The 26,769-nt window shown below is 45.7% G+C and overlaps 1 protein-coding gene across 16 annotated transcripts in view; it reads right to left on the reverse strand.

Annotated features, from left to right (window-relative positions):
- TNXB (tenascin XB) overlaps positions 1–26,769 on the reverse strand; it is a 687,232-nt gene that overhangs the window by 12,003 nt on the left and 648,460 nt on the right. For all 16 annotated transcript variants that reach the window (XM_069634959.1, XM_069634963.1, XM_069634962.1 and 13 more), the window contains 3 exons: positions 18,965–19,095; positions 17,357–17,489; positions 8,870–9,021 (listed from right to left, as the gene is read on the reverse strand). In XM_069634959.1, the coding sequence (XP_069491060.1) occupies positions 8,870–9,021; positions 17,357–17,489; positions 18,965–19,095 (416 nt within the window). The remainder of the gene's footprint in view (positions 1–8,869; positions 9,022–17,356; positions 17,490–18,964; positions 19,096–26,769) is intronic.

Here is a 26,769-nt window from a genome sequence, read left to right on the forward strand (position 1 = left end):
AGCTTCAGTCTTTGCGATACCTGGGTGTCATGATAATTGGAGATGACTAGTTCTTGTAGTTCCTTGTGTGGCAGAAATAGTCGCCCTTGATAATAAGGTAGGTCATTGATGACTGAGTAATCCGGGCCTATCTTTACCCAGTCGTGCAGGGCTGTTGGATCGAAGAGTTGTTGCATCTTTACCTGAATATCCTCTACTGTCTGTAGAGTAGTTATGCCAAGAATTCTTAGTTCTGAAATTATAGGTACCGGTTCTGGGTTCACATATGCTTCTCCCATCCTATTCGGGATAAGGCGTCTGCCTTGCCATTTTTACAGCCTGGTCGATAAGTCATCACAAAATCGAACTCGGCAAAGAACAATGCCCATCGAAGTTGGCGTGACGATTGGGCCTTGGCTGTTTTTAAATACTGCAAGTTCCGGTGATCGGTGATTACAGTAATGGTATGCCTGGCACCGAGAAGATAGTGCCGCCAAGCCTTGAAGGCGGATTTGATGGCTAATAACTCTTTATCGGTAACCGCATAGTTTAACTCGGGTGCCGAGAACTTTCTGGACCAAAATGCTACTGGGTGAAGTTGACCAGTTTCAGGATCCTTCTGGGACAGGACAGCTCCCATGGCTAAACTGGATGCATCAGTTTCAACTATGTATGGAAGTTCAGGGCGTGGATGCTTTAATACAGGTGCAGACGTGAATTTTGCTTTCAACTCTTGGAAGGCATTTTCAGCTTCTTCGGTCCACAAGAAGCGTTTTTTTTTTTCGCAAGAGTGCTGTGATAGGGTGTACAACATGTGAGAAATTCGGAATGAATCTGCGGTAGAAATTAGCAAATCCGAGCATGCTTTGTACTCCTTTAACTGAACTGGGTGATGGCCACTTGAGAATTGCGTCCACCTTTCGAGAGTCCATTCGGACTCCTTTTGGAGTCAGGTTAAATCCAAGGAATTCAACTTCCGTAGCATGAAAAACGCATTTTTCCAATTTTGCATATAACTTGTGCTGGCATACTTTCTCAAGGACTGCATGAACATGCTTCACATGGTCTGATTCTGAAAAGGAGTACACTAGAATATTGTCTATGTATACGACAACACAGACGTCAATGAGTTCACGAAGGACATTGTTCATAAAATACTGGAAGGCTGCTGGTGCATTGCATAACCCAAAGGGCATCACCTGGTATTCGAATAACCTGTACTTAGTGCGAAAAGCAGTGTTCCATTCGTCGCCTTTCTTTACACGTACCAGATGATATGCCCCTCGGAGATCTAATTTAGTGTAGATGCAAGCGTCCTTTACTTGGTCTAGTAATTCGGGGATCAGAGGCAATGGGTATCGGTTCTTAACCGTGATCTGATTCAATGCACGGTAGTCTATGCACGTTCTGAGGTCACCTTCCTTTTTTGGCACGAAGAACAAAGCTGAAGATGCAGGGGACTTGGATGGACGAATGAAGCCATTGGCAAGGTATTGGTCCAAGTATTGTCGTAGGTGAAGGTTTTCAGGTTCTGTAAGGGCGTAGATCGTACTACATGGAGGTTGTGCACCGGGTATGAGATCGATTTGACAATCGTATGATCTGTGAGGTGGTAAGGTGTTTGCCTGTTCTTTTTGGAAAACATCCTGGAATTCTTGATATTCCTGAGGTAACTGCACGGCTGGAGTAGTGACTGTGGCCAGGCCTTTGTTCAAGGGTTTTTTCGGGTAAGAAGTATGTGCACAATCCAGGAAGGTTATTCTCTTCTCTCGCCAATCAATACAAGGATTATGTGTTTCCAACCAAGGTATCCCCAGTATTATTTGGAACTGCGGGGCTTTGATTAAATCAAACACAATAGTCTCTCGATGCCCATCCTGACCCAATTGTGTCATCTCTGCGGTGGAATGAGTTACAGGCCCAGAGGCAATTTCAGTTCCATCGACTATGCTGATGACATCCGAAGTGGTCTTTCTGCAAAGAGGTAGATTCATCCTAGAAGCCAATTCATGGTCCACATAGTTTCCTATGGCCCCGCTATCAATGTATGCCCTTACTGAGTGCATATGTGATGGCTGCCTTGGATCTATAAGGACCATTGGTATGATGAAGTGCGCAGTCTGAGTATCCTTCTTCAAGCTCGGCAAGCGGACGTGGTCGTTTCCCGAGTCAGACTCCATATGGCGTTTATCAGCAGCTCCTACCACTTTCTTGGGTGGTTTTACAGGGCAATCCCGTAGACAATGTCCTGAAGTTCCACAGTATAGACACAATTATATTTGCTGTCTCCTTTCTCTTTCCTTCTGAGTCAAGGGTCCTTTAACCCCTCCGATTTGCATGGGTTCTGAGGCATCTGCTCCTTTGGGGGTAGCGTTGGGTTTAACCAACACCGGTTCTCGAACTTGGCTCGGTCAGCCTTTCTGTTCTGAAGTCTGTGATCTAACTGGACCACTAAGTCTATATATTCAGCACAGTCTTGAGGTGAGTTCACAGCTTGAGCCAAAACATCTTTGAGTTCTCCTCAAAGTCCTCGATGAAATAACGTAATTCGTTTTACCTCGGGTCATCCAGTTTCCACCACCAACCTTTTGAAGGTTGCGATGTAGGTTAGAAGGTCCTGGTTACCCTGTTGTAGGGACAAAAGTTTGTTATCCAGGGCCTGTCCTTGGGAGTGCCGGGCAAATAGTCTTTCCATGCTCATTTGAAAACCCTGAAAATCCCCAAGAATAGGGTCATCCTGATTGACTAGTGGAATTGTCCAATCCGCTGCACTGCCGCTGAGATATGATAATACAAAGGCTACTTTGGCTTGATTGTTTGGAAAGGCTCCAGGTCTGCATAAAAAGTGCAAGCGGCATTGGTTCATAAACACGGCAAACTTTTTCGGGTCCCCAGCAAAACGTTCCGGCAGGACTAAAGGAATGCTCCCTGGAAGAACCACTTGCACAGGATTACTCGATGAAACAGGAGTTGAATTCCCCCCCCCCCCCCCCCCCCCCCTCCAAGTCCAGGTAATGGTGTTTGCCCAGCTTGGTTTTGCAGTAATTGTCTAGCAAGACCATCAGTGCGTTCCTTAGAAACAATCAGCTATCTCCTGAGGGTATTCGTTTCTTGGCGAGCGGCATGTACTTCAGCCCTAAGTTCCCCTAATAATTGGGCCGGTTGGTCAGTTTCTGAGGTCTCCATGACACCCGGGTGAGGATTTGTAGGAAGGCTTTGCGTTCTGTTACGCTCACCTGGTTCCCACAGGGGTGTCGAGCGGAACTGGACAGCCACAGTCTCCACCAACGTGATGCGTAGTGCAGAGATGACTGACTGGACTGGCCCACCTAGCTTCGTCTGCTTGACCCGTAGAAGTAGTCTCCTAAAGGCGGAGAAAGGGAATTAGCCTCCCGTGGATTTGAGTAATAGACCCTCACTGCGTCCCCATTTATCACCTCTGATATTCCCGTTCACAAAGCTCACCTTATAGTTTTGAATGATGAGCTCTCCATCCTGCGAGGAACGCAGGGGCGCATTGAAGGCCAGTTATTTCACTGGCTTGAGGATATTGGAAGAGTTCTAGACAAATCTTGGCTACAAACCTCCTGGCGAAGGACCGTAAGTATATAGTTCTTAAGAGTTCAAAAATGTCTGAATAATCACTCTTGTCCAATTCCTTTGTTTATCTTGCAGCTTAGACCCAAAAGAAGATCGTCTTGTGGCAGCTGAAAGCGTTCAGGTAAGAGTCTGTGTTATCCCACACTGTCCGTTAAATGATGCCAAGGTTTAACTTGCTGCTTTCTCTTTTCTTACAGGTGCGGCGTAAGAAGATTTGGCATGCTGGTGAATAATACCTCCGGCGGTAAAATCAGGTAAGTATATGGTGGCTAGAGATTGTCCTTGTTTGTTCCCTCGGCTCACCTTGTTGTTTTCTTGTCCCCCTTAGGTGCTGGAATGCAGCAACATAATGATGGAGACTGCGCCGGATCGTAGAGATGCTGCGAGGAACAGTGAGTATGGCACGGCGCTGCTGCTGGCGATGCAACTTGTTTAAAAAAAAGTCTGTTTCTGGTTCAAAGGTGCGATGAAACTGGAATCAGGTAAGAAACCCAATAATGTTCTTGTTCTAACCTTTCTCTTCTTCTTTCCCTTCTTTCTAGGCGCTCTGGCCTCGAGGCGGGCGTGGCAAGAGGCTGGATGCTGACTGCAGGCACGGTGAGCATTACGCTGCAGGATGCAGAATAACGCGAAGCGTGTGCTGCTTTTCGGGCATGGTTTAAATAGCCTCCAAAGTAGTCCCAGGTAAATATTCCTCCACAACCACACCCGAGTAACAAAATAGTCCCTAGGTAAAGTAGTCCCTTCCAAGCCTCACATGGGCTTGGATCTCTTGCAGCATGGTCTGCATCAGGTACGTTTTAACATATGAGCCTGGCGCCTATGGCGCCAGGACTGATGCCCCATATGAGCCTGGCACCATAGACGCCAGGACTGTACCCATATAGCCCCTAACAGGGGTTGCTGCGCTTTCCCTGTGTAACAAGATGCCTGCTTCCGGGGTTGATGGACTTGGTCTGGATGCCCGGGGGTAGGCATCATGACAGTAAATGGCAAGGGGTACAAACCTAAAAGAGATGCCATGGAAGCAATTAAGGAGTCACCTAATCCTAAGAACAAAGATGAATTGAGATCATTTTTGGGGTTATGTGAGTATTATAACAGGTTTGTTAAGAATTTTGTGAGTGTCACAGAACCCTTTAGAAAATTGTTGAAAAAGGATGTTAAGTTTGTATGGAGCGATGATTGTGATAAGGCGGTAAGCTGCATAAAAACAGAAATTTGTAATTCTTTGGAGTGAGAAGGATTTGAGTTTGGTAAAATGACTAAGATCACTGTGGATGCCAGTGGGAATGGTTTGGGGGCAGTTTTATCACAAATAGATGAAGATGTCAATGAGAAAGTAATAAGTCATGCCTCAAGAGCCATTTCAGATACAGAGAGTAGATATTCGGTAATTGAGAAAGAATTATTGGCTTGTTCTTGGGCGGTGAATTATTTCAGGAAATATTTGTGGGGAACAAAATTTGTGATTCAAACGGACAATAAGCCTTTGATTGAAGTCCTTACGGTCAAAGGAATGTGCAAAGCCTCGTCGAGATTGGCAAGACTTAGTCTTAAATTGCAGGATTATAACTTTCTTGTGAGCTATGTGCCTGGGAAAGGAATGTTGTGGCTGATTTCCTATCAAGGATGCCTTTGAGAAGTAAGCTGGCAGATGTGGAGGTGGATGATGATATGGTAGCTGTTGTGTTTGAGGTTTCGTCCAAGGATGCATGGATAGAGGAGCTGGGAAAAGATGATGAACTACAACAAATTAGTGAATACACAAAATCCGGATGGCCTGAAAGGAAGTCAGTTAGTGAAGCATGTTTTAGATTCATGGAGGTAAGGGATGAATTGTCAATAGAGGATGGATTTTTAGTGAGGGGAGACAAATTGATTCCCCCACGTAAGTTGTATGGTGAACTTATTGAAAAAGCACACCAAGGTCATCCTGGTATTACGGGCATGAAGAACAATGCGAGGTTGGAATACTGGTGGCCAGGTATGGACCTGATGATAGAGAGAGTGGTTAGGAATTGTTGGCCATGTCAGAACAGTGATAAGAGTTGCAGAATTGTTAAGTCGAAACCTATCAATATCTGTAAAGGTGAAGCACTGTGGGAAATGGTAAGGATTGACATTGTGGGTGCATATGTAAGGTTGATTGGCGAGAAGACATTTTTAATAGTGTTGGTTGACTACTATTCAGGGTGGCTTGAAGTCAAAGCAGTAGTATAATAGATAGTCATGAAATTATGAAGTTCATAATGCAGATTTGCAGGAAGGAAGGATTTCCCAAAATAATAATGAGTTACAATGGAGTTCAATTCAAATGTAAAGAGATGAGAGTTTGCCAAGAGATTGGGGATTGAATGGAGGTTTTCAGCCTTATATCATCCTCAAACTAATGGATTAGTGGAGAGGCACAACGGTGTAATAGTAGAAGCTGTGGAGTTGGCTTTGAGTAATAATTTGCCGGTTGATGAGGTTCTCAAGGAGAGAGTATGGTGTAGTAGGATGTCTGTCAAGAGGGGAATGGAGGTTTCTCTGTTTGAACTGATGAGGGGAAGAGCTCCCAATACTTTGCTTAATCCAGAATGGGTTAATTGTAGGAGAGGTTTACATGGTGAAAAACAAAGTTTGAGTAAACATCAGGATAAAAGTAGAGTGTCTCTGGAAGAGTCCAAGTTGAGAATTTTACCAGGAGATTATGTGCGAATTAAGATTGGACGCAATGTGAGGAAGGGTGACTCTAAATATAGTAGTCCAGTTAAGGTCATACAAGTGTTCAGGAGAGCTGTTAGAGTCACTGGTGGAGCGATATGGAATTTGGATAGGGTCAGTAAATGGAGGTGGGAAGGTGAACCTGAGAGAGGTAGGCGATTTGTTAAAGAGGGAAGAGTGACTGATTTGTTTGGAGATGAATATATTCAGTATGGTGTGGAGAATGTCAATAGGGATTTAGCCAGACAAGATACGGAAGTAAACATGAGACAAAGCAATGATATTGCTGGACGCAAATTTGTGCGCAGTTCAAGAGAAAGGAGATTGCCATGTTGGTCCAGGGATTATGTCATGCAAAGTTAATTCATGTATTATTTTAGTGTCTCTTCCTGGATTTAGAATTGTTATTTATATATATACTTTTCACGTTGATATCTTACAATGTTTTGAAAATGTGTTGTTATATAATATTGTATAATATTGAAAGGGGGGGGGTGGTGTAGTATTCTTTATTCTGTATAGAATGTTGGCTCCCCGCCTGCGTCGTCCTAAGAATGTTTATGTATGAAGCTGGCAGTCGAAAGAGAGAAGGAACCTTGGTTGGAGGCGGTCGCAGCGCGGGGCGCCGGTACTGAATAAATGTAATTAAAGCTTCTTTACACGCCCCAAGCGGTGTCTGTGTATACATCAGATAGGAGTCAGGGGGTGGAGGAGAGATGAGTGCAGAGTAGAGTGAGCGGAGCAGCAAGGCGGTGGAGAGGAGAGAGGGAGAGAGGTGAAGAGGAGAGAGGATGGAGAGACGAGGTTGGACAGAAGAAGCGGGAGAGGTGGCAAGTAAAGGAGAAGGATGGCGAGTGGAAAGGAGGAGGAAAGGAAATGAGGTAAATTACAAGAGCAGGTGAAAGGAAGGAGAGATGGGCGAGGAGAGTATTAGAGGAGGAAGAGAATGAGAGGAGTACAGTCCTTTAGAACCTTTGCCTCCGGGAGGTTCCTGGAGTGGCGGAGGAGGGGTCAGATTAAAGGCCTGATTTGGAACTAAGAGCCATAGCCAAGCCCTGGTTGAGAGACAAGTATTCTGAGTCCAAATAGGAGGGAGAAGCTGAAAGTAATCTGGTACCCAGCCAGATGCATATTTCCTGATGCCCATCTAAAGGGTGCCAGGTGTGGGTACCTGGAAAAAAGGGGACAGAAGGAAGGAGTGAGGACGACGGTCCTCAGGAGGCCCACAGAGTTGATTGTGCTAAGGCTAACTACAGCCTGTGGCCTCAGTCAAAACCTAATCCCTCCTTCGTGGTACCAAAATAAAATTGACAGTGAACTTTGAAATGGCTTTGAGTGGTCTGTTCATTTCTTGGTTATGACAATGCATTCCACAAAACCCCAATGAATGGGGCTCAGCAATTGCGGTCGCCATTTTGAATCAGTTTAAATATGTTTAAGTGACGTCACGCGTACATAGCGCGTGATGCCACTTCCTGTCCTTTGCAAACACTCATAGATTACTGCTTGCGATCCGCGGTAAACTATAATGTTGTAGTTGCATCTTTATTGCTGCGGTATATAATCTATTGTTTAAGGCGCTTCCTTACTGCTCTCTGTTGTACTCTGGAATTTGATGTGTGTAACATCAACTGGTTCTTAAGGTATTTCTCAACTAGTGCCATAAACTTGCAGATGAGTGGGGAGCAGCAATAAAGTTGTCCACTGTTTCCCCCTTGCACTGCTTGCAGGTGAATAAATAATACCTCTCTAGGACTGCAATCGTTTTGTTTCTGAAGGCTGCTCAATTTGGGTCATCCAACCACAACTCACAGAGGATAATTGGTTCCCCTGGCATTGGGGAAAAAGGCGGATGGTGCCAGAATGTCCTGCTTTGTGGACTGATGAAGGCAGGCTTGTAGGCTTGGGGATATACGACTGGCTGATCACAAGGCTCCGTGGGGGATTGTCGCCTGCCTGGGTGCCTCGCGCCCTGCACTGGTAGCACCACTCCAATTCCACTGCAGGTCCAAGGGCTCACCAAGGCCACCCCTCTCCACATACCCTGCCCGGCCTCCAAGAATGACCACAGGCACACCACCAAACCATATCACTCCTCAATTTAGGGGTAGTGTGAGGAGCAGGTGGCCTTGGTCACCCCTGTGGAGCTGTGTGACTCCTGCTTCGCCCTGCTTCCTCTCGGCTGTGCTGGCATGAGCTCCTCTTCTGACGGGGCCAGCTAGTTAGCAAATGTAGAGTAGTTGGCTGCACTTTTACTATGCAGAATCAAAGCTAAGTTTATCCGGGTGGCCCCGCCGGTGACCTGACGCTCACAGACCTTGTTCCACCTACCTTCCACTCAAATGAAATGACATTAAGAATGAATTGTATCACAAGATCCTCCCCCCACTGCAAATGGGACCAAAGAACCCTGCCTCTCTGTCCTCAGCTGCTTATGTCTCCCACCGATACTCCCTGCTGAGGATGCACCTCAACAAACCCTCCTGGTGATGATGACCCCAGGGGTCCTGCCATGCTGTTGACATGTCACAAAGGTCTCAGTTGCAGGTTACCAAGTCTATACCAGCGTGTAGGTACTTACGATCCAGCCACCTCCGTCCGTCTCCATGTCACAGAAGACTTTGATTGGTCGGTTGCGCTCCCCATCCAAATAGATGGTCACGACCTGTGAGCGGCTGACCCCGTTCAGCCTCTCTTCAGCGCAGTCCCTTGGGAAAGGATACCTGAGACGAGCTGCAACAGGAAAATATGGTCAGTTCTCAATGGCGGCTCATCTCCCACCAACACCCCCCCATCTCCTACAATGAGTGCTGTCCTGATAATAGTAGTAGGAGCAGCAGTGTGCAATCAAATCTGAAAAACCAAGATGGCGTCTGTGAAGAGGACATGGATGCTGCTGCATGCACCAAAAAGGTAACCATTTCCTCTGTATTCCTGCAGTGATGGAAGCAAGGATGCAAAGAGCCCAGGGACTGAACATGCCTCTTCTCCTTTCATTATCCACATCTACTGCAGAGCATGGCACTGGGCACCCATGCGGGCACATTAGTATCACAGGACATGGGAAGCACAGAAGAAACGCCACACATACACACACACTCACTCACGCGGACACATGGACTCTCTCTTTGGCTGTCGTGGCCCCTCCAGCTCATTGACCCCTATGTCCCTCTGTTCTCAGAAATAAGAAACTAGCTGCAGACGTTACACCATAGCTTGTGGTCTGCATCTTACCGAAGACATGGCCAGTGCCATCAGAGTCAGTCGCTTCCAATCACAGGCGTCACCAGGGGAGCTTGGGGGGCTATAGCCAGGGGAGTTGCTAGGTCTGGAAAAGACCCGGGGCTAAGCTGATGTCGAAACTGTTGGGCCTGGGGGCTAGCTAGTCTTTTGGCTGTAGCTCCTGAGATTCTACCCGGGGCTACAACCAAAAGATCAGGGGCTACAGCCCCCTTAGCCCCCCCCCCTAGCAACGCCCCTGGCTATAGCCCCGGGTTTTTTGGTTGTAGCCCTGGATAGAAGCTCAGTGGCTACAACCAAAAGGCTAGCTAGCCTCGAGTCCTAACAGTCTCGAAATTAGCCTAGCCCTCAAACATGTTAACGGGAAAGACATGTCAAAGCCAACATCATCCCTCTAGTTTGCAAGAGGCTGGATGGCTGTCCAGAGAAAGGGCAGCAGTAGTGACTGTCTGGAGGTTGCAAGCCATGAAAAGCTTGACACTAAAGGCAGACCTGTCCTGACAATGAATGCGGTGCTAGTATTTCATTGTGAGATGTGCAGTGCTGCTTGGATTAGAAAAGAGCGTGTTTTCAGTGCTCACACTCTTCCTTGCGACTGGCTAGCCACTGAAGGGAAGCGCCCAGCCCTGTGTAGAGTAAGGGGAATACTTACTTTGCATTCAATATTAATTGGCCTTTTTATCATGTGCTCATTTTATTTTTTGCGTTTTTAAAGTGCTCACACAGCCCAGGGGCATCGAGGCGCTGTTACAGGAGTTTTTTTTGTCTTAGTTGCGTATTTATAACACGCTTAAATACCCAGAGCTTTCTAAGCGTGGACCCTGTGCTGCTTCGTGTCGTCTTGCTTCCAAGGTGAGCACGTTGCCGCTGAGCTATCCTCCCGGGACAATGTAATGCAGGCTGCTTCAGAGACATGCACAGAGTGCCTAACTCAAGCACATTCGTTGCCCTCAAACCTGTTTTGGGGCAGCAGCGCAATGTGAAGGTTCTACTTTCAAAACCACAATAAAAATCCTACCATCCATAACTCTGTAGTTTTACAGGTATACCCAGAGCCGGGTCTTAAGGCTGCTGTGTCTACAGACCAAAGCTACACGTCACTGACGAAGCCCAATGAGGCCGAAACATGTCTGGAGTGGTTTATGGTCTTGTTCATTGACCTAGAAGCTCTGCAGGGCTTACCCTTTTTGAGGTGACACCGAACCTGATTTGCATATGGCATTTCCACGTCAGTAATTGCATGGCAGTATGAGAACTGGTTTGGAGGCTTGCACATGACAATGCCAGTAGTTATAATTCATCCAAAACCCTCCGTCCATCTCCTTTCAAATTCCCAAAACAAAGTCCCGCTACAGACAATCAGAGGCATGGCCATTGATACACAGCTACGGAACAACACACACTCCTACACCATTCATAAGGGTCCCCTTCAATTACCCGTTGGCTCACCTTAAGATAGTGCATGCCATGTGCAAGCCTTTAATTTTACCAGAATTGCTGGGTGGTGCATGAAAGACAATCACAATTGGGAATACATCTGGGACCTCTCATCACATGAGTGCGATTTGGTAAAAGTGTTTTTTTTTAATTGGGCTTCACCACATCAGATAAACCTGGGGACAGCCCTTGATGACAAAGACGTATGTTAATAGTAAGCTTCCAGGTCCCCAACACACACATTTGGTCTCTTCCGCTCCGTATTTGGGGTGCAGTCTTTTTTAGTGAAGGTTTACTCAGCAGGCGCTAGCCCTGGGCAAAGGGTAGGTGCTTAGATAGACAACTTGGACGGGAGCAATTATTTGCAAAGCCAAGCATTGTGTCACGCACAAGCGTATGAACAATGGTCGTTATGGCAACGTTGGAAGCTGCATAATCCATTACGCATACATTTCATACCACACAAAGATGGCCGCTGACTTTTTCCACGAGTTACCTTCACCACGTCATTACGTTCGTATTGATGTGCCAAGCAGTGTTGCCATGTCGGCTTATAATAAGCGACTTTGGGTTTGTTTTTGACCAAAGTCGCTTATTTATTTTTTAGGTCGCTTGTGTGGGTTTTATCCGCTTATAGTGTTAATTGGCTGCTTATTGTTTCCTCATAAGCACGACAATAGAAACAGTTCAGTTGCCCCTGCAGCTAAGGCCAGCCCCCCCAATCAGAATGGAGCGCACAAAACTGCTAATGATGGGCCATTAGTCACTTAATGGTTTCGTGCCTGCATTCTGATGGGAGGGGAGGTGCAGTGGGGTGTGGGTAGTTGGTGTGCATTGTAGGCAGCTTTGCTTCTCTGCATGTGTGCATGTGTCATCTTTGCCATAACATAACACTCTCTGATTCACTTTGATACAGGCACCACTATTCCAGCATAAATAGCGCTTACAAATGACCCAATTTCAGCACAGCACTGACAGCAGCCAGCACTGCACCAAAACGTTGCCACTTGCATTTTACCTGCCAGCCTCAAGTGATCTAGCTTCTCTTTGTTTTGCCCTTCACGCTGACCGTCCATCCCCAGAGGATCCAGCCTGCAGCCTGACTGCCACCTGCCCTGTTCAGCGTCAAGGGTAAATCATAAAAGGACCGAAACTGTTTGTTGGGTAGCTGCCGTGCATAAAGACCCATCTCGCAGCACTCCTTTGGGGCCATGGTGCATCCCTTGCAAGCTCAGGACCCTTCCGTTATCCCTCCAATCTCCTACTGCTATTTTTAACTCTATCATAACAGACTTCTTGCAAAGGGTCAGACTGGCTCTTGGATTAGAAGAAACATTAGAAATCAAATCCTTACTTCTACAGAAGGAACTAACAAAACATCAAGATTTTTACTTTCATGATAACAGCCTGTACATAACCTCTGTTAAGCTCAGAGAAGAGGTACTACTTATGTGCCATGATAGTACCATTGCAGGACATTTTTGGTGGCCAAACATATCCAAAGATGTCATTGACTATGTTAAAGCTTGTGGCATCTGTCTCCAAACCAAACCTTCCCATTACAAACCTCTGGATCAGCTTCATCAACCTGAAATACCCAAGGGACCATGGCAAATTAACCGATTTCATTGTCGAACTACCTCCTTCCAATGAATGTACTGCAATAGTGGTAACCATTGATAGTCTCATCAAAATGGCTAATTTCCGCCCCCTTTCTCGAGAACCCTCTTCAGCAGCAATGCCCAAAGTGTTTCTGGATGCCATATTTCGTTAACATGGTCTTTCATCTGTAATTGTTTCAGACAGAGGACCTCAGCTTATCTCATGCTACTGGAATCAATTGTGCAAGTTACTAGGCATTCAATGTGCTCCGACCTCCGGGTATCATCCTCAAACAAATGGAATAACAGAAAGACTAAATCAAACACTCAGGCAATATCTACAACGCTTTATATCTGCCTCCCGAGATAACGGGTACAATTGCTTACCTTTAGCAGACTTTGCTTACAACAACACTCTCCATTCCTCTCTATAAACAAGTCTGTTCTAATGCTCTTATGGTTTCCATCCCCAGGTGTTCCCTACTGCTACCTCCATGGAAGTACCACTTACCTCCATCCATGATCATATCATCGAGATCCAAGAGGGGCATAGACAAGCAGTTGACAGTCTTAAGGAAGCACAGATCAATGACAAGAAATATGCTGATAAACACTCAAAGGACATAACATAACATGACACATTTGAACATCAGCGATTTGGTTTGGTTATTTTCCTGTTATCTTCCATGATGTCTGGTTCCATCCAAATTGTCATCAAAATACTTTGGTCCTTTCCAAATTCTAGAACGCATAAACACTGTAGTATTTAAATTGCTACTTCCTGTCTCATGAAAACGTCCTCACCCTGTGTTTCATATACCCCAGCTAAAACTGCATGTCACAGATCGATTCATGCATCGAGGAAATCCACCACCTCCTCCAGTTATGACAACAGAAGGACTGGAATTTGAGGTATCGCACATCTGTGACTCATGTTACCACTATGGGAAACTCCAGTACCTTGTGGACTGGAAAGGATATGGACCTTGTGACGGTCTTGGGAATCTTTTTCTGATGTCCATGCTCCAGTGCTCGTTCACCGATTCATTCCTTACATCCCTGGAAATCAGGTCCATCGCCATCATGAAGGGGGCATACTGTCATGCACCAGCGTAAACCACGCTGGTCGTTATGGTAACATTGTAAGCTGTGTAATCCATTGCTCATACATTTTATCCCACACAAAGATGGCCACCATCTTTTTCCATGAGTTGCCTTCACCACGTTATTACATTCGTATTGACGTGCTAAGAGCCGACCCGGAAGATTGTGCAAATGCACTCAGGAACAAAGCTCTGTGCATCGCAACGACTTGGTGAGTCTATCATTGACACTCTATTCTGTTTCTGAATCTCTTACTTTCTTTCCAGTAGTCATCTGACTTTCAGCCTTATGAGTTTCCTCTGCTTTCTTGATTCTACCTTTCACTTGCTTCTGTTGGCTCTGCTTCAATACTTACAACCTACCGTTTGTTACCTGGCAGTTCCTTTCTACCTGAAAATTCCTCCGTTCTGTCTTACGCTTTGCTACAACACCCCAGTAATCAGAAGTGATCCTCATCTTGCCTCCGAAGTGACAGCAGCTTCCAGGAACTTCCATTTGGAGACTGTTGTTTTAATTTCGTTGAAAACCACAAGGATTTCCCCAAAAGGGGCTTTGACCTTTCGTGGCTTTTGCCGGATCACACGCCTCACCTTCCCGTGTTTGTTTCACAGTGGGATCCGCGTGTGGTTTGGCTTGTGAATTACACTTCACAAGTACCTGCCCTGCAAGGGAAGAAAAAGGTACGTGTTTTCTAATTGTGCATGTGTGATATTGAAAGCAGCATCCTCTGGTCATCTGTGTTCTGTGTCTGCCCCAACTAGACTAAGGCTGTGTATGGCTTCCCAATCTATTCCAAGATGGTGGATCTCATTTATGTTCTTTTTTCGCCATGCCTTTTGACCTAGCCAAGGTGTTGTCCAGGGGCTTTTGATTCACCTGGGTTTGGTGCAGCTCGTGCCTGCACCAGTATAAAAGAGGTGTTAGGAAATTGACCAATGTGTCAAAACACTTCTGACTACTCTGTTGAGATGTTGCTCCTGCTATGTCCCCTTGTATTGCACTGTAGCTTTGTGTCCTGCACCAATCCTTAGTATCTGATCCAGCCTTTTGCTGTCAGAGTCTCTTACTCTGTGGCGTCGTGTGGGGCTCTGCCTTTGTTCTCTTGTACCTTCGAGAGATCCTCGCATTCTGCTTTCATAGTGAGCCTCTCCATAGTCCTATTTCATAGTGGCTGAAATTGAGATTTCCCCAGAAGGCTTGTCCTCCTGGGTGCTTTAGGCAAATCTTCATGTGAACACTGTTCTCCACTGTTCCAAGTGTGGTGAACGCATGGCTTCAGAAAATGCAAGGGCATACCGCTTCCTTAAAACAACAAAGCCTAGTGTGGAAGTAAGACCCAGAGGTGACAGTCATTCAGAGGTACCTGTAGTCTCAAGTGACAGTTGCTGTCTAGCCAAAATGAGGAGTGAGCGCTCTCCTTCACTTCAGTAATTCCTTTCAGGAGAATGAGGGGGCCAGCAAGGAAGAGTAAGGGGGTGTGCAGGAGTAACTTTGCACTGAGGTGCCGCAGGCCTTGTGAAGAGCTGGTGCATGCCTTTGTGATGTGGCTGTCATAAACCTGGGCTCCAACGAGAACAGGTCTATGAGAGGGAAGAAGCTATCATCATGCGTGACGCAGGCAACCTAAAGCCACATGGCAAACTTTGAGGAAGGAAAGGAATTAACACATTTAACTAAGACTGCAACTTGCTTTTACAGGAGGTTTGGTGATATTCCTCTGTAATCCTATGTTGTAAGGGTGCTGGAACTTTGAGGTCAGTGGCCCATGTTGCCACTGAGATCATGATTACCAAGTTTAGTAGGTGAAAATGAGGTGAAAAACATTATGCTTTCACAGGCGGGCCCTGTGTTATAGCCCCACAATTTAAGAAACCTTTTGGGGTCTTGCCAAAAATGATCACTGAAACCCCTGCCATATCTACAGAACTGCAAAGTGGACTTTCAAGATTCATTATAGTGGCTGCACAAGTCAACAAATTACACTCAGGAAATGTCTGCTATGATGTAGGTCCCAGGTGCAGCACTACTGTCAACGCTAACAAACACAATGCTTTTGGCACAACACCCATGTGCCCCAGCCCTTACCCAAGGCAAAAAAGGGCACAATCAAAGTGAGCAGATCTGGGGGTAGAGCTTAGGAATTATCTGCAGTGTTATGGCGTTGGTTGCTCTGGTGATCTCTGTACTGTTGGTTGATGTTTGCTCTGTATTGTCAGAGATCTTTTGACCAGATCCCGTGAACCCTCAACCACTTCCCTTCCAGTGCCCACCTTCTTTGTGTCCTCCTTTGCCACTCACAACTTGGGAGTCACTTTTGATATAGATGTAGTCACTAAATCAGATTTCTTCCATTAGAAACTGCCGGGTGCGGTGCAACCCTTCACCCTGGTGTCTCAGAGGATGGCAATCGGCATTGCACTTGTCATGTCCAGTTCTATTACTTCAAAGGATCTACGCTGGCTGCCTGTCAAAATGTTGCATAATCTTCAGAAGGTTCAAATTCGTTCCACCGCCCCTTCTTTGGTTGAACACAAACATTACGATGGGCCTCATTACAAGGTAGGCGGTAAACCATGGCGCTATTAGCGCCATGGTTCATGCCGGTAATTTACCGGTACCGCCTTGGAGGAAAGGGGAATTACCACCCTATTCCAAGGTTGGGAAGGCGGTAATTCCTCCTTCCTCCATTGCCCTTCCCCATTCCCATTTTTGCCCCATAGGGCATAATGGGAATGGGGAAGGCGCTAATTACGGTACCGCAAATTGCGGTACCGTAATTAGCACCAAGGTCCCTTTGCGGGTTGGATTTTTAACACCTGCAAAAAGCAGGCGTTAAATTCCCCAACCCGCAAATGGACCTCGTAGTAAGGCGGTAAGGATTTACCGGTACCGGTAAATCTTACCGGTACCGGTAAATCCTTACCGCCTACCGTGTAATGAGGCCCAATGTTTCCAAACCAAGCAACACAGACTTCAACACATTTTCGTTTATTCATACAGCTTTCTATGGCCCAATCCCAGGCTACATCACTAATGTGCAACCTCACTACCAGCCAACCAGATGGCTATGGTCGCTCTTCCAAAACAGGTTGGTGTGGGGATCTCTGTCATTGGTTGCTACTTGGTGGCCAGGGGATCTCTGTATTGTTATTGGTAGATGCTGGCGCTCTGGGGATATGTGTATTGTTAGGTGACGCCCACCCACTATTGTCATTAGTTGGAGGTAGTGCTCATCAGATCAACGTGTTGTTATTGGAGGGTGCTGGGTGGTATGGCCAATTTCTGTATTGTTGGTAGGTGTCTTTATTTATTTTATTTTTATTTAAATTTATAAAGCGCACTAGCAGCCCAGAGGCATCGAGGCGCTGTTGCAAGGAAGTGTCTTAGTTACATGGACAATACTTTGCCCAGGGTTACAGTGAGCGTAACACCTTACAGTGTAAGGATGGTTACATAGGGGTGGTTACATGATGCATTACTATACAACACAAGGGAAAGCTACACAGCGTACATAAGGGTGGTTACAGGAGGCAGACTAGTAGCGTACACCACAAGTGAAAGCTACGCAGCGGGTGGGGGCCTTCCCTGTAAAGCGTGCTATTGGCTGGGGCTGGGGCTTGTGCTCACTAGATCTCAGTAAAGTCATTGGTTGGTGCTGAGAGCGCAAAGAAGCTTAGTTTCCTCACCTGTGGTAAACACTGTACTGGTTGGAGCTGTTATGGCCCTTCCCCGCACGGCTTGCACACGCGCTCGGTATTGGCTCAATGGGATAAGTTCACTGAGTTGGTAAGTGTTTGCAGATGCTCCAAGCTGGATCTCCTAAAACATTGACAAACAAAACGGAATGGGATGTGTCTTGCACCCAAATAAATAGACAAGGGGAGAAAAGCAGAAGGATTGAAATTGCAAGGAGAAGGAGAGTACTAAATAAGGGGATTGAAGGAAATAGAGAAAGAACAAAATTGAAATACTCAGAGAAAGTTGAATAGAGGAAATCAAACTATTGGAAGGTAAGAGGAAGGAGGAGATGCGAAGGGAACAACTGAGTGTCAAACGCGAGGAAAGGGAACGAATGTGAGTGGAATGGGACCTAATATAGAAGGGGAAACATTAAGGGAATTTGGGAGAGATAAACCCAGGAACGAGGGGAAGCCGAATGAGATTAGAGGCAGAAAGCAGGATGCAGGGGATGGGAGCTGGTGAAATGGATAAGAGGGTGGCAGGAAGAGAGGAATGGGAGGGCCAGAGAGTTGGAAGCAACAGACAAATATGAGGAAAAGATGGACAGGAGAGTTCAAGGGTGGAAGAGACTGAACAATAAGAAGGACAGAGAGATTGGAGAATCAGTGGTGCAGGGAAATCAGAGGATTGGGAGCAGGGGAGGAATTTGGCCAGAAAAAGACAGAGCTGCACTGCTGCAGTAACTGTCTTGCCTGAACACCATTCCTTGTAGACACGAGGCCCAACCCCCTCAAGTTGAGGAAGCTCTCTGCTCTTGACTGCTGAGCAGCACATGTTTTCCCAGACTGCATCTAAAAGATGCCCTTTGTGCAATAGCCCAAACTGAAATGATCCAAAACTGTATTTATGTCTCATGTTTTGCACACATTTTACAGTCAGGGTGACTATTCCAACAGAGTAAATGAGCACCATACCCAGTGTGCATTGCATGCACAGAGGGATGGACGTTTGAATTTCTAGTACAGACCTGTTTAATAAATTGGTGGTCATTCTTATGTTCCCAAAATGCACTTTGTTTTTATGTAAAGCCGTCAGCATCCTATATTCAGGGCACACAAATCATTCAGCACTGAGCTCCGCCCCTCAGTCCCACCCACACCACTGACAATCTGCCCCCTCCTGACAATCCCCCCACCGCACGCGGAAGGGAGTGGGAGTGCCCGGTGGCGGGTGGGGGAGAGTGGTGGTGGCAGGGGAGAGATCCCCCAGTAAAGTTTGTCTATTTCCAGTACTGATGAATGGAACAAGGTGAAGGATGACAGAAATTAGGTGAAAAGAGTATGGGAGGAACAGGGGGATGAGAAAGAGCATGGGATCAGAAGGACAGCAGGAGGGGAAGGTAAGAGAGCGGCTCGGTGGAGGGGAGCAGGGTTGGGTGGCTGGAAGGAGGATACATGCTGATGCGCAGTTTATTGGACAGGTGGGCGGGTCACCAGGTGCCCACACCGAGAGCTGCTGGAATGGATGGATGGATGGATGAGCACCTCTTCTATGGCGCGATGCACATGCCAAGTTATGAATCCGGCCTCCACCAATCCAAGCTCAATACATACCTTTATTTCTCCGGAGGGCGCCTCGTAGGTCAGAATGTAGCCCGTCGGCACCGCCTGTGGTGGTGTCCAGGACAGCACAGCACTTCTGGGGGTCACTCTACTGGCGGTCAGGTCTCGGGGGGCATCAGCACCTGCAGGTTGACACAGGAAGCAGATGTACTTCATGCACCCATTTTGGCTACCTCCCCCACAGTTTGGTGTGGTTCTTGATGGACATAGAGTTGTGCGGTTCATCTGGGGATACAGCTATGGCACCCTCGCTAGGCTCAGGAAGACTGAATACAAACACCACACAGTTTGATTGAAGGCTGTCAAAGCACGACATGTGTCTAGCACCTCTGGCTGGATCACAACCGTTGGGCGGAGTCAGGTTGCTATGGAAACGGCTTTACACATGTCTAATTGCCTATAATCTCAGTTATGATTCTCTGCCTATTTTGATGTATTTTTATGATATATTAGCTGCCAACTGCAGGTGAGTAGCCAAGCACGTTGCTAAGGACCCAGGCTGAATTCAATGATAGAGACCCAGGTTCCAAGCTCGCTGTTGTCTGCTCAGCGTGGATATCCTGCTCCCCACCCACCTCTGCTGCCCCTTAAATGAATGGAAAAGCACAATGTGGCACTTACCTGAGGTCCCTTCTCCTTTCAGCCGCCACCAGTGCCAGGAAAATAGGAAAGGAACTCTTCTGATTGCTGCTTTCCCAATTTTCCTGGTGGCCATCTTGGTTTGTAATGTTCTTATTGTGGAAAAACCTCATGTTGCCCCTGCTAAGCTTTCCTTCAACAGAAATTAACCATGTGCATCCTGGATGTTATGCTAGGGTGATAATGGCAATAAAGCCGTACATGGTGGACTATATCAGGCAGTAACTGCCCGTAGTCTGCGTTAAAGGCCCTTGCTACACTGGGGCCTGTTAACGTGGCATGCAGCCACGGCAGCCGGCACGCCCCTCCATTATTGCCTAAATACAACTTTAGGATGAGATCCTTCATAAAAGACCCTCACCCAAACCCAATCACAGTTTTCCTACATTTTTAAATAAGACCATCCCCTTCTGTGCAGAAAGAACTGAAAAGGGCCATCAGCGCCTGTGATGTCTACCCTGATGACGTCACGGATCAGAGAATCCCTCTTGGGAACGAGCCGCTTCATATTCTATTGACAAGAAATCAAGATAACGATCAGTGTAGAAATAAAGAAACCTCCCCTGTGATAGTCTTCCTCACTCTACCCAGCTCCTCCTCCAGTCTTTCATCAAGGATGTCGCCCCAGATCTAAGCTACAAAGCCAGCGGTCTGGATAGACCCATTGCACACCCAAGCCATTCCACATCAACTCCCTCGGTCCACTAGGCCAAGCCTCTAATAATTCTGATACATTATCGTTGGAACTCGTTACCTCCTCAGCATTTAGATGTGGCTTCTTTTAAAGAGTAGAAGCAATGATTTTTTGGGAAATTTAACTCCTCTTTAGGGAAAATATGATGAAAGTCTTTGAACAATGTAAATCTTGTTTATTGGATTGTATGGATGGGATGAAAGACTACAAGACTTCCAAATGAAATGTTGGACACTGCATACATGCATACATTTGTTGAACCGGAAGCAAACTTGGAATTTAGGTTTTGAAAACACGGGGGAACTTCCAGAATTCTTATTTTCCCTACATGAAAAATAGCTGCTAATAATATTTAGGGCAAGTTCTCCTCATGCTCGAAGAGTGAGCAGAGGGACTTTGGAAAATAATATGTGACCGCACTAGGATGATGCTATGAGGAAAGGCTTCCTGGTAAACTCTAACAGTGAATCTAGGAAAGCGATGCGACCGAGTCGCGCCTCCCTCGCTCTGGGTTTTCATTAGTGTGACCTGTAACTATGTAGGTGGCAACTGTTGACTGAAGGAGACTTTCCTGTAAACTCCTCAACAGAGGCTATCTCACCCCACCTTTGACTTGAGTCTTGATTTTTGTATCTAGGTTGCTTCTGGTGGACATATCATCTGTAGCAACACAAAGCAACCGGAAGCGTCACCGAGCGATCCCTGCTTTGCACTAGGAGGTGGTGGAAATATTAGTGGTTGATGAGAGATTTTAAACTGAACCCAAATCTGAGCAGTTGCATTTACAAACAGAAAGTTGCCTTTTTTATTGCCTAGAACATCATTTCAACGTGGACTTTTTTTTCTCCAAATAGTCCTATTAAACATGTATGAAATTCCTGCCCAAATGTGGACTATATCCACCCTGTCGGTCTAAAGAGGATTTATAATGGAAACGTCCTATCCAACAGGAAGACTTTTGGCAAAAATAGTTATAAAAGTAAATCATAACGGGTAACAAATACACCACTTTAAAAAAAGAACACATCTCCTAAATACATTTTGTAATAAGTGTAAATCGCTTGCCAACATGTATGAATGGTGCGTAGGATTGTAAAAAGGCTGACATTCTTATATTTTTGAACAAATAGCGCCTGCCCCTGTGCGGTGTACGGTATAAGTCGACATAACCTGACATAACAAATCAACTGGTTTAAATAGTTTCGGAAGCTATTTATAAAAGGTAGCGTTTCAGTCAAGACATTTTGAAGGGTCAATTGAGTTGTAAACATATTAAAACATACATTTGGCTAAGATGTTATTTCGAAAATTTGAAATAGTTGGCGTTGTTGTTTAAATGCCGATATATATTTAGGAAAGGTTGTCTTTAAATGTCTGGTTTGCTTGTAAAATAGTAACTCTTTAGCAAACGAAATAAAAAATGTGCTTGCAACTGACCATATTCACAAACAAAGCATGCTCATTCCTGAAAATGTGGACGCTTGTGTTTAATGTATGCAGTGCGTAAACCACATATCTGTGCTTGCACATTGTGCAGGTGTTAAATTCCTTTTCTTACTAGCTGAAGATTCCTGTGACTGCTATCACTTTCTGCAAGCATTAAATCTCTTTATTGACTGAAAATACATAACATACATTTTCCTGTGTCTGCTATCACTTTCTGCACACATACTGCCAAACTACCCCAGTGAGTGCGCTTCCCACACTTGCACCAGGATTGCTCAGGTGTAGGTCAGAGGTGCGGATAACTTAAGAAATGTGCTATGGTAAATGCATTTGCTCATTTTTTGTGAATATGCTTGAACGGCATGGCTGAAGTCGAGGGTACAAGCGGGTGGACGGAGTCCCCCCACTTTTTTCAGCAGTCCCCCCACGTTTTTCAGAGGGCTCCTTGATATGCTAATTTCTGGTGACACCATATTCATTGGTATGTTAATGAGCCCCCACTTTTTTTTTTTTTAGTACTTGACTCCTGGTGAATGATATGATTACTAGGTGTCCATCATTTGCATTGTCCTTCCCCTTTCCCCTTCCTAATGTTGCGTTGTTTTTTTAAGATTACTTTGTAAACTCGTAGAGTGCTTTGATCATGCTGGTTGTGTTTGTTCTACAGTACAACATACAAATAAAATGAAAATAATGGGGAAATACCTTTCTGCATCCTTCACAACCTGACTAGGATATGCCTGCCCTATCAGATAAGCTCGCAAGTACTTCTAATCCAAGTTTGGATACCTTTTCTTGCACCAGCTGAAAACATGATGACATTGTAAAATGGATGAGCTTTCTAGGTCCCATGGACTTCTTCATCAGGTGGTTGTCACACAATGAATAGAGCAACAGAAAAAGACAATGCTGGACATATCTTTTATACAGAAAAAAAGGAAGGGATAAGATTTGACTTTAAACTCCATTGGTTGCAGGAAAAAGTATGCATGGGTGTTAGATGCCCCCTTATTTACAGGGCAATACATTTGGGATAAGAACAGACACATGTTGGCATCTATTCATAGGAATGCACTGAAAAAAGGGGTCTGGAATAATCATTTCTTGAAATTAAAAAGGCATTCATAACAGTTTTTAATGCAGCCTATTTCATAATCTACCCAATAGAAAATGATTTTTGTAAAAAACATGGAATTATTTAGAAAACAAATGAACAAGCACACAACATAGAGACTCAAGTGGCGAGCCACAAATAGTTCAACCACAATTCAATACTTCCTCTTATAACACAAACACATATATGAAAACACAAAACTGAGAACGCAAAAAGCGACAATTACAAATACATTGGTTTGTTTGAATAAAACAATATAAAGTCAACCAAGGGGAGATGGTAACCCTATTCAAACATCCATCTTCAGGTTACATAAAGACATCACCGACCGGTTTCAACGTAAGGATTTACGCTTTGAACGTCTTCATCAGGGGACAGTTGTTAGGGCAGAAAATGAAGTCAAAACAATTAGATGACCTTAATGTCAATTACCTACAAAGTGCTACAAGGTTCAATCCTCGCCCCAGTGATCTTTAATCTAGACATCCCTACATTGAACTGCTGGGTTCACTCCTTGAAGACCCAGACATCAAGTCACACCAGTACACCGATGCCACCCAGTCGTACCTTAAAGTAAACTGCTCCTACGACAACACTCGTCTCCAGAAATTCCTTGCCACCATTCAAACGTGGATGACAAGCGCATATCTAAACGTCAAACTGAGCAAAATAGAATGTGTGCTACTCAGCCACCCCTCCAAGGATGACTGAAGGAGATGCACAAGAGCAGATTGACCCCCAGGCCCACCCCCACCCCCTCCAACTTGCTCAGTCCACTGAATCCCGTGGGTTAATCGTGGACAATAGCAACACCTTTCAGTGGCAGATTTCAAGGAAGCGCAAAGCATGCGCTACCAGATTACACTGCTCACCAAATTAATCCCCACCCTCCCCAGGAATTCTGGACCATGGTACAGGCTCTTGTGATTGCACATTGGCGGGGGATACTGCTCATCTTGCCAAGCTCCCTGGATACACCTGGCTCCCCTCAAACCAGTGTACCAAGCCGCACCCTGCTTTATCAACCGTTAAAAAAAATCAACCACATCCTCCCCATCATGCGTAACCTTTAGTGACTCCCTCTGTGTCACAGGATCCTTTTCAAAGTTCCTTTATCATCTACAATGCCACCACCACCCAAATGCCCACCTACCTTTCCGGTATACGCTCCTCTAGGGGCCATGCCATTGCTAGGATGGAAACTAAACTACCCCACATGGAAACAGACAGGAAGCAGTCTCCTCATGTACTGGAGCACCATTGCAGTGGTAATCAGGACCACTCCAACACTTCTGCAGTTCTGGAAAGAAGTGAAAACCCTGCTCTTCAGGGAATTGCAAGGCAAGACTGCCTGTCCCAGGTTCTACCTCTGCTTCAGACCCATTGTAAATGTCTTTCCTGTTCCTTGAGCTCTAGTACCTTGCTCTGTTGCTCTCAAGCTAGGTTCACGTTTCATAAAACACAAATACAGATACAATACTACAAGTACTTGAGCTCCCAGGTTCTTGTTTGTGTGGCATTCCAGAGGCCACCTTTCAGTGTCATCACTTGCAGCCTATCCTGTGTGAAGTGTTCACCAACTGACTGGCGTTTACAGTTTGAGGATCGAGATTGTGTGCCTGTGGATGTTTGTTCTTTCACTTAATTCTTGGTAAATCTCACCAACGTGCTTTCCTTGCAGGCATTACTTGCATTGGATGAAGTTAAAACATTGGACAATTATCAGTTGTATGTCCCTTGTGTCTGTGCTGTTTGGATCTATGGGGGTGATACACCAGAAACTGCATGGGAATGTTCCCTGTCTTGTTTGTTCTTGATCTGGTAGAAATGCACCTTGATTTTACAGTTGTTTGTATGCAATTAAAGTGGTTTCCTTGAATAAAGCTCCTCATGAATATTGATTGTCGCCTACCTTTCTGTTGCAGCATATATTTGGCCTGGCTGTAGATAATAGATTGCTTTGTGTGTCATGGATGGACACTTGTCCTGTTCAGACATTTGCTCCTTTCTGTAGGCTTCCTCTATACAGCTGTTTCTAGCTAGCCGTTCCTTCCTATAGAAACAATGGTGTCCTGCAAGTGTACAACCACCTTCAGTACTCCATAGAAAACCTATTGCAGTGGTGGCACCTATCTATGGATTCTTGGAATTGTCTAAGGCAATCTTCGCCTTCTGTCCAAATCAGGCAAATGTCAATGATTTATCGAAAGTGGTTAGGTGTGATGTTTCTTTAAATCTTTCCAAATGGGGTCCACGTGCCACATACCTGCATGTGCCGACCCTTGTCATACAGAGAGTCAACCATTACCCATTGTTCCATGAGGGCTTTCCCCCTTTGCCATGAAAGAATGGGTCAGGGTGTATGCTTGTGGGGATGGACCGGTGGGTATTGTGAAAGGGAGAGATCAAGGGCCAAGAGAACTTGAATTGCCGCTGAAGCCATATTTCCTTTCCCTGTATTCCTACTCGCCCTCCTTCCCAATATGGCTGGGAATCAGGTTACATTGATTATTTGCCTTGGGAGGGGGTGGCATCCATTTGATGACCAGGCTCAAGTTAGCAGGCTAGGCTAAACGTGTTTGGCCGAAACATGGACTGCTTCCGGAGGAACAACCTCAAGAATAATGATTGGTGTGGCCCATGTGGCTGCTCTACACATTTCAGAGATAGGCATCTCCAAAAGGCCACAGGTGCTGTATCTGCTCTAGCAGAATATGCATTAGGCCTTGGAGGTACTGGAATACCTTGCAACTCATAGAAACCAAAGAAGCAGGAGACAACACAACTAGCGACGGTCATCTCGCCTGCTTTCATGCAAAGGACAAGACCACTGAGTAACAAAAGGATACCCTATAGCCCTTAATAGATGCATTCTTTCAAGGTAAAAATGCAGTGCTCCTAAAATGTAGAGGTTGTTCAGCTGAGGAAGCTTGCGACCTGGGATAGAAGACCGAAAGCATGATCCTCTTCATTGGGATGAAAGTGAGAAAGGATTTAAGGGATGAAAGAGGAAACTACACAGGGCCCCTTTGTCACTATGGAACACAGAGATAGGCCCCTTTGAAGATGGGACATGCACTTTGCTAACTTGGCAGGCAGATGTTGCTGCCGTCAGAAAAGCGGCCTTCCAGAACATTAAGTCTCGATCACATGAAGCCGTAGGTTCCTGGGATTTGTGCATGAGTGAGCAAAGAACCAGAATCAATTCTCTCAAGGTAGGGCAAACATGATTAACCCTTGATGGCCCCATTTCTGAAGTAACACAAATCCTCTGAGCGTTCAGATATGCAGCAAAAGCTGGCCTCTCTGTGCCGACTAAGCAGGTCATGAAGGACATGACATGATCCAAGCTTACCAACAGAGGGATGAGCTTTTAGTCAAGCGCTTCATAGCAAAAATGAAGCCACTTTTCGTTACATTGTTTCAGAGTAGTCTCCTTCCTCATGACTCACTTAGTGCCCATATTCTCATTTTCAAGTGATTGTAGGTTAACGTTTATGTACCAACCTCTCAAGCTCAAAGATGTTAGAAAGGGTTGGGGGATGAAACTCTTCTGCTGAATAAGTACCTCTGGTTCCAGCGGGTTGTTCCAGGAACCTACCTTCTGAAAGCCATGGGTGATCTGAATACCAAACCCGGTGAGGCCAGATCGGACAACCATATTCAGAGAGGAGTTGGCCAATGATTTGTACTTCCGAAGTCTTCAGAATTAGAGGAGCTGGAGGAAAGGTTTGAAGGGCCTTATTTGACAAATCTAAGAAGAGATAATGGGCCTCATTACGACCCAGGCGGTAAATTACCGCCTGGGCCGTGACTTTACCACCATGGCGTAAACTACGTTTACGCCATGGTGGTTGGCGGACTTACCGCCCCATTCCGACCTTGGCGGGGCGGTAAGTCCCC

This window comes from Ambystoma mexicanum, chromosome 13 (assembly GCF_040938575.1).
Source record: "Ambystoma mexicanum isolate Mex_15411 chromosome 13, UKY_AmexF1_1, whole genome shotgun sequence".
Taxonomy (NCBI): Eukaryota; Metazoa; Chordata; class Amphibia; order Caudata; family Ambystomatidae; genus Ambystoma; species Ambystoma mexicanum.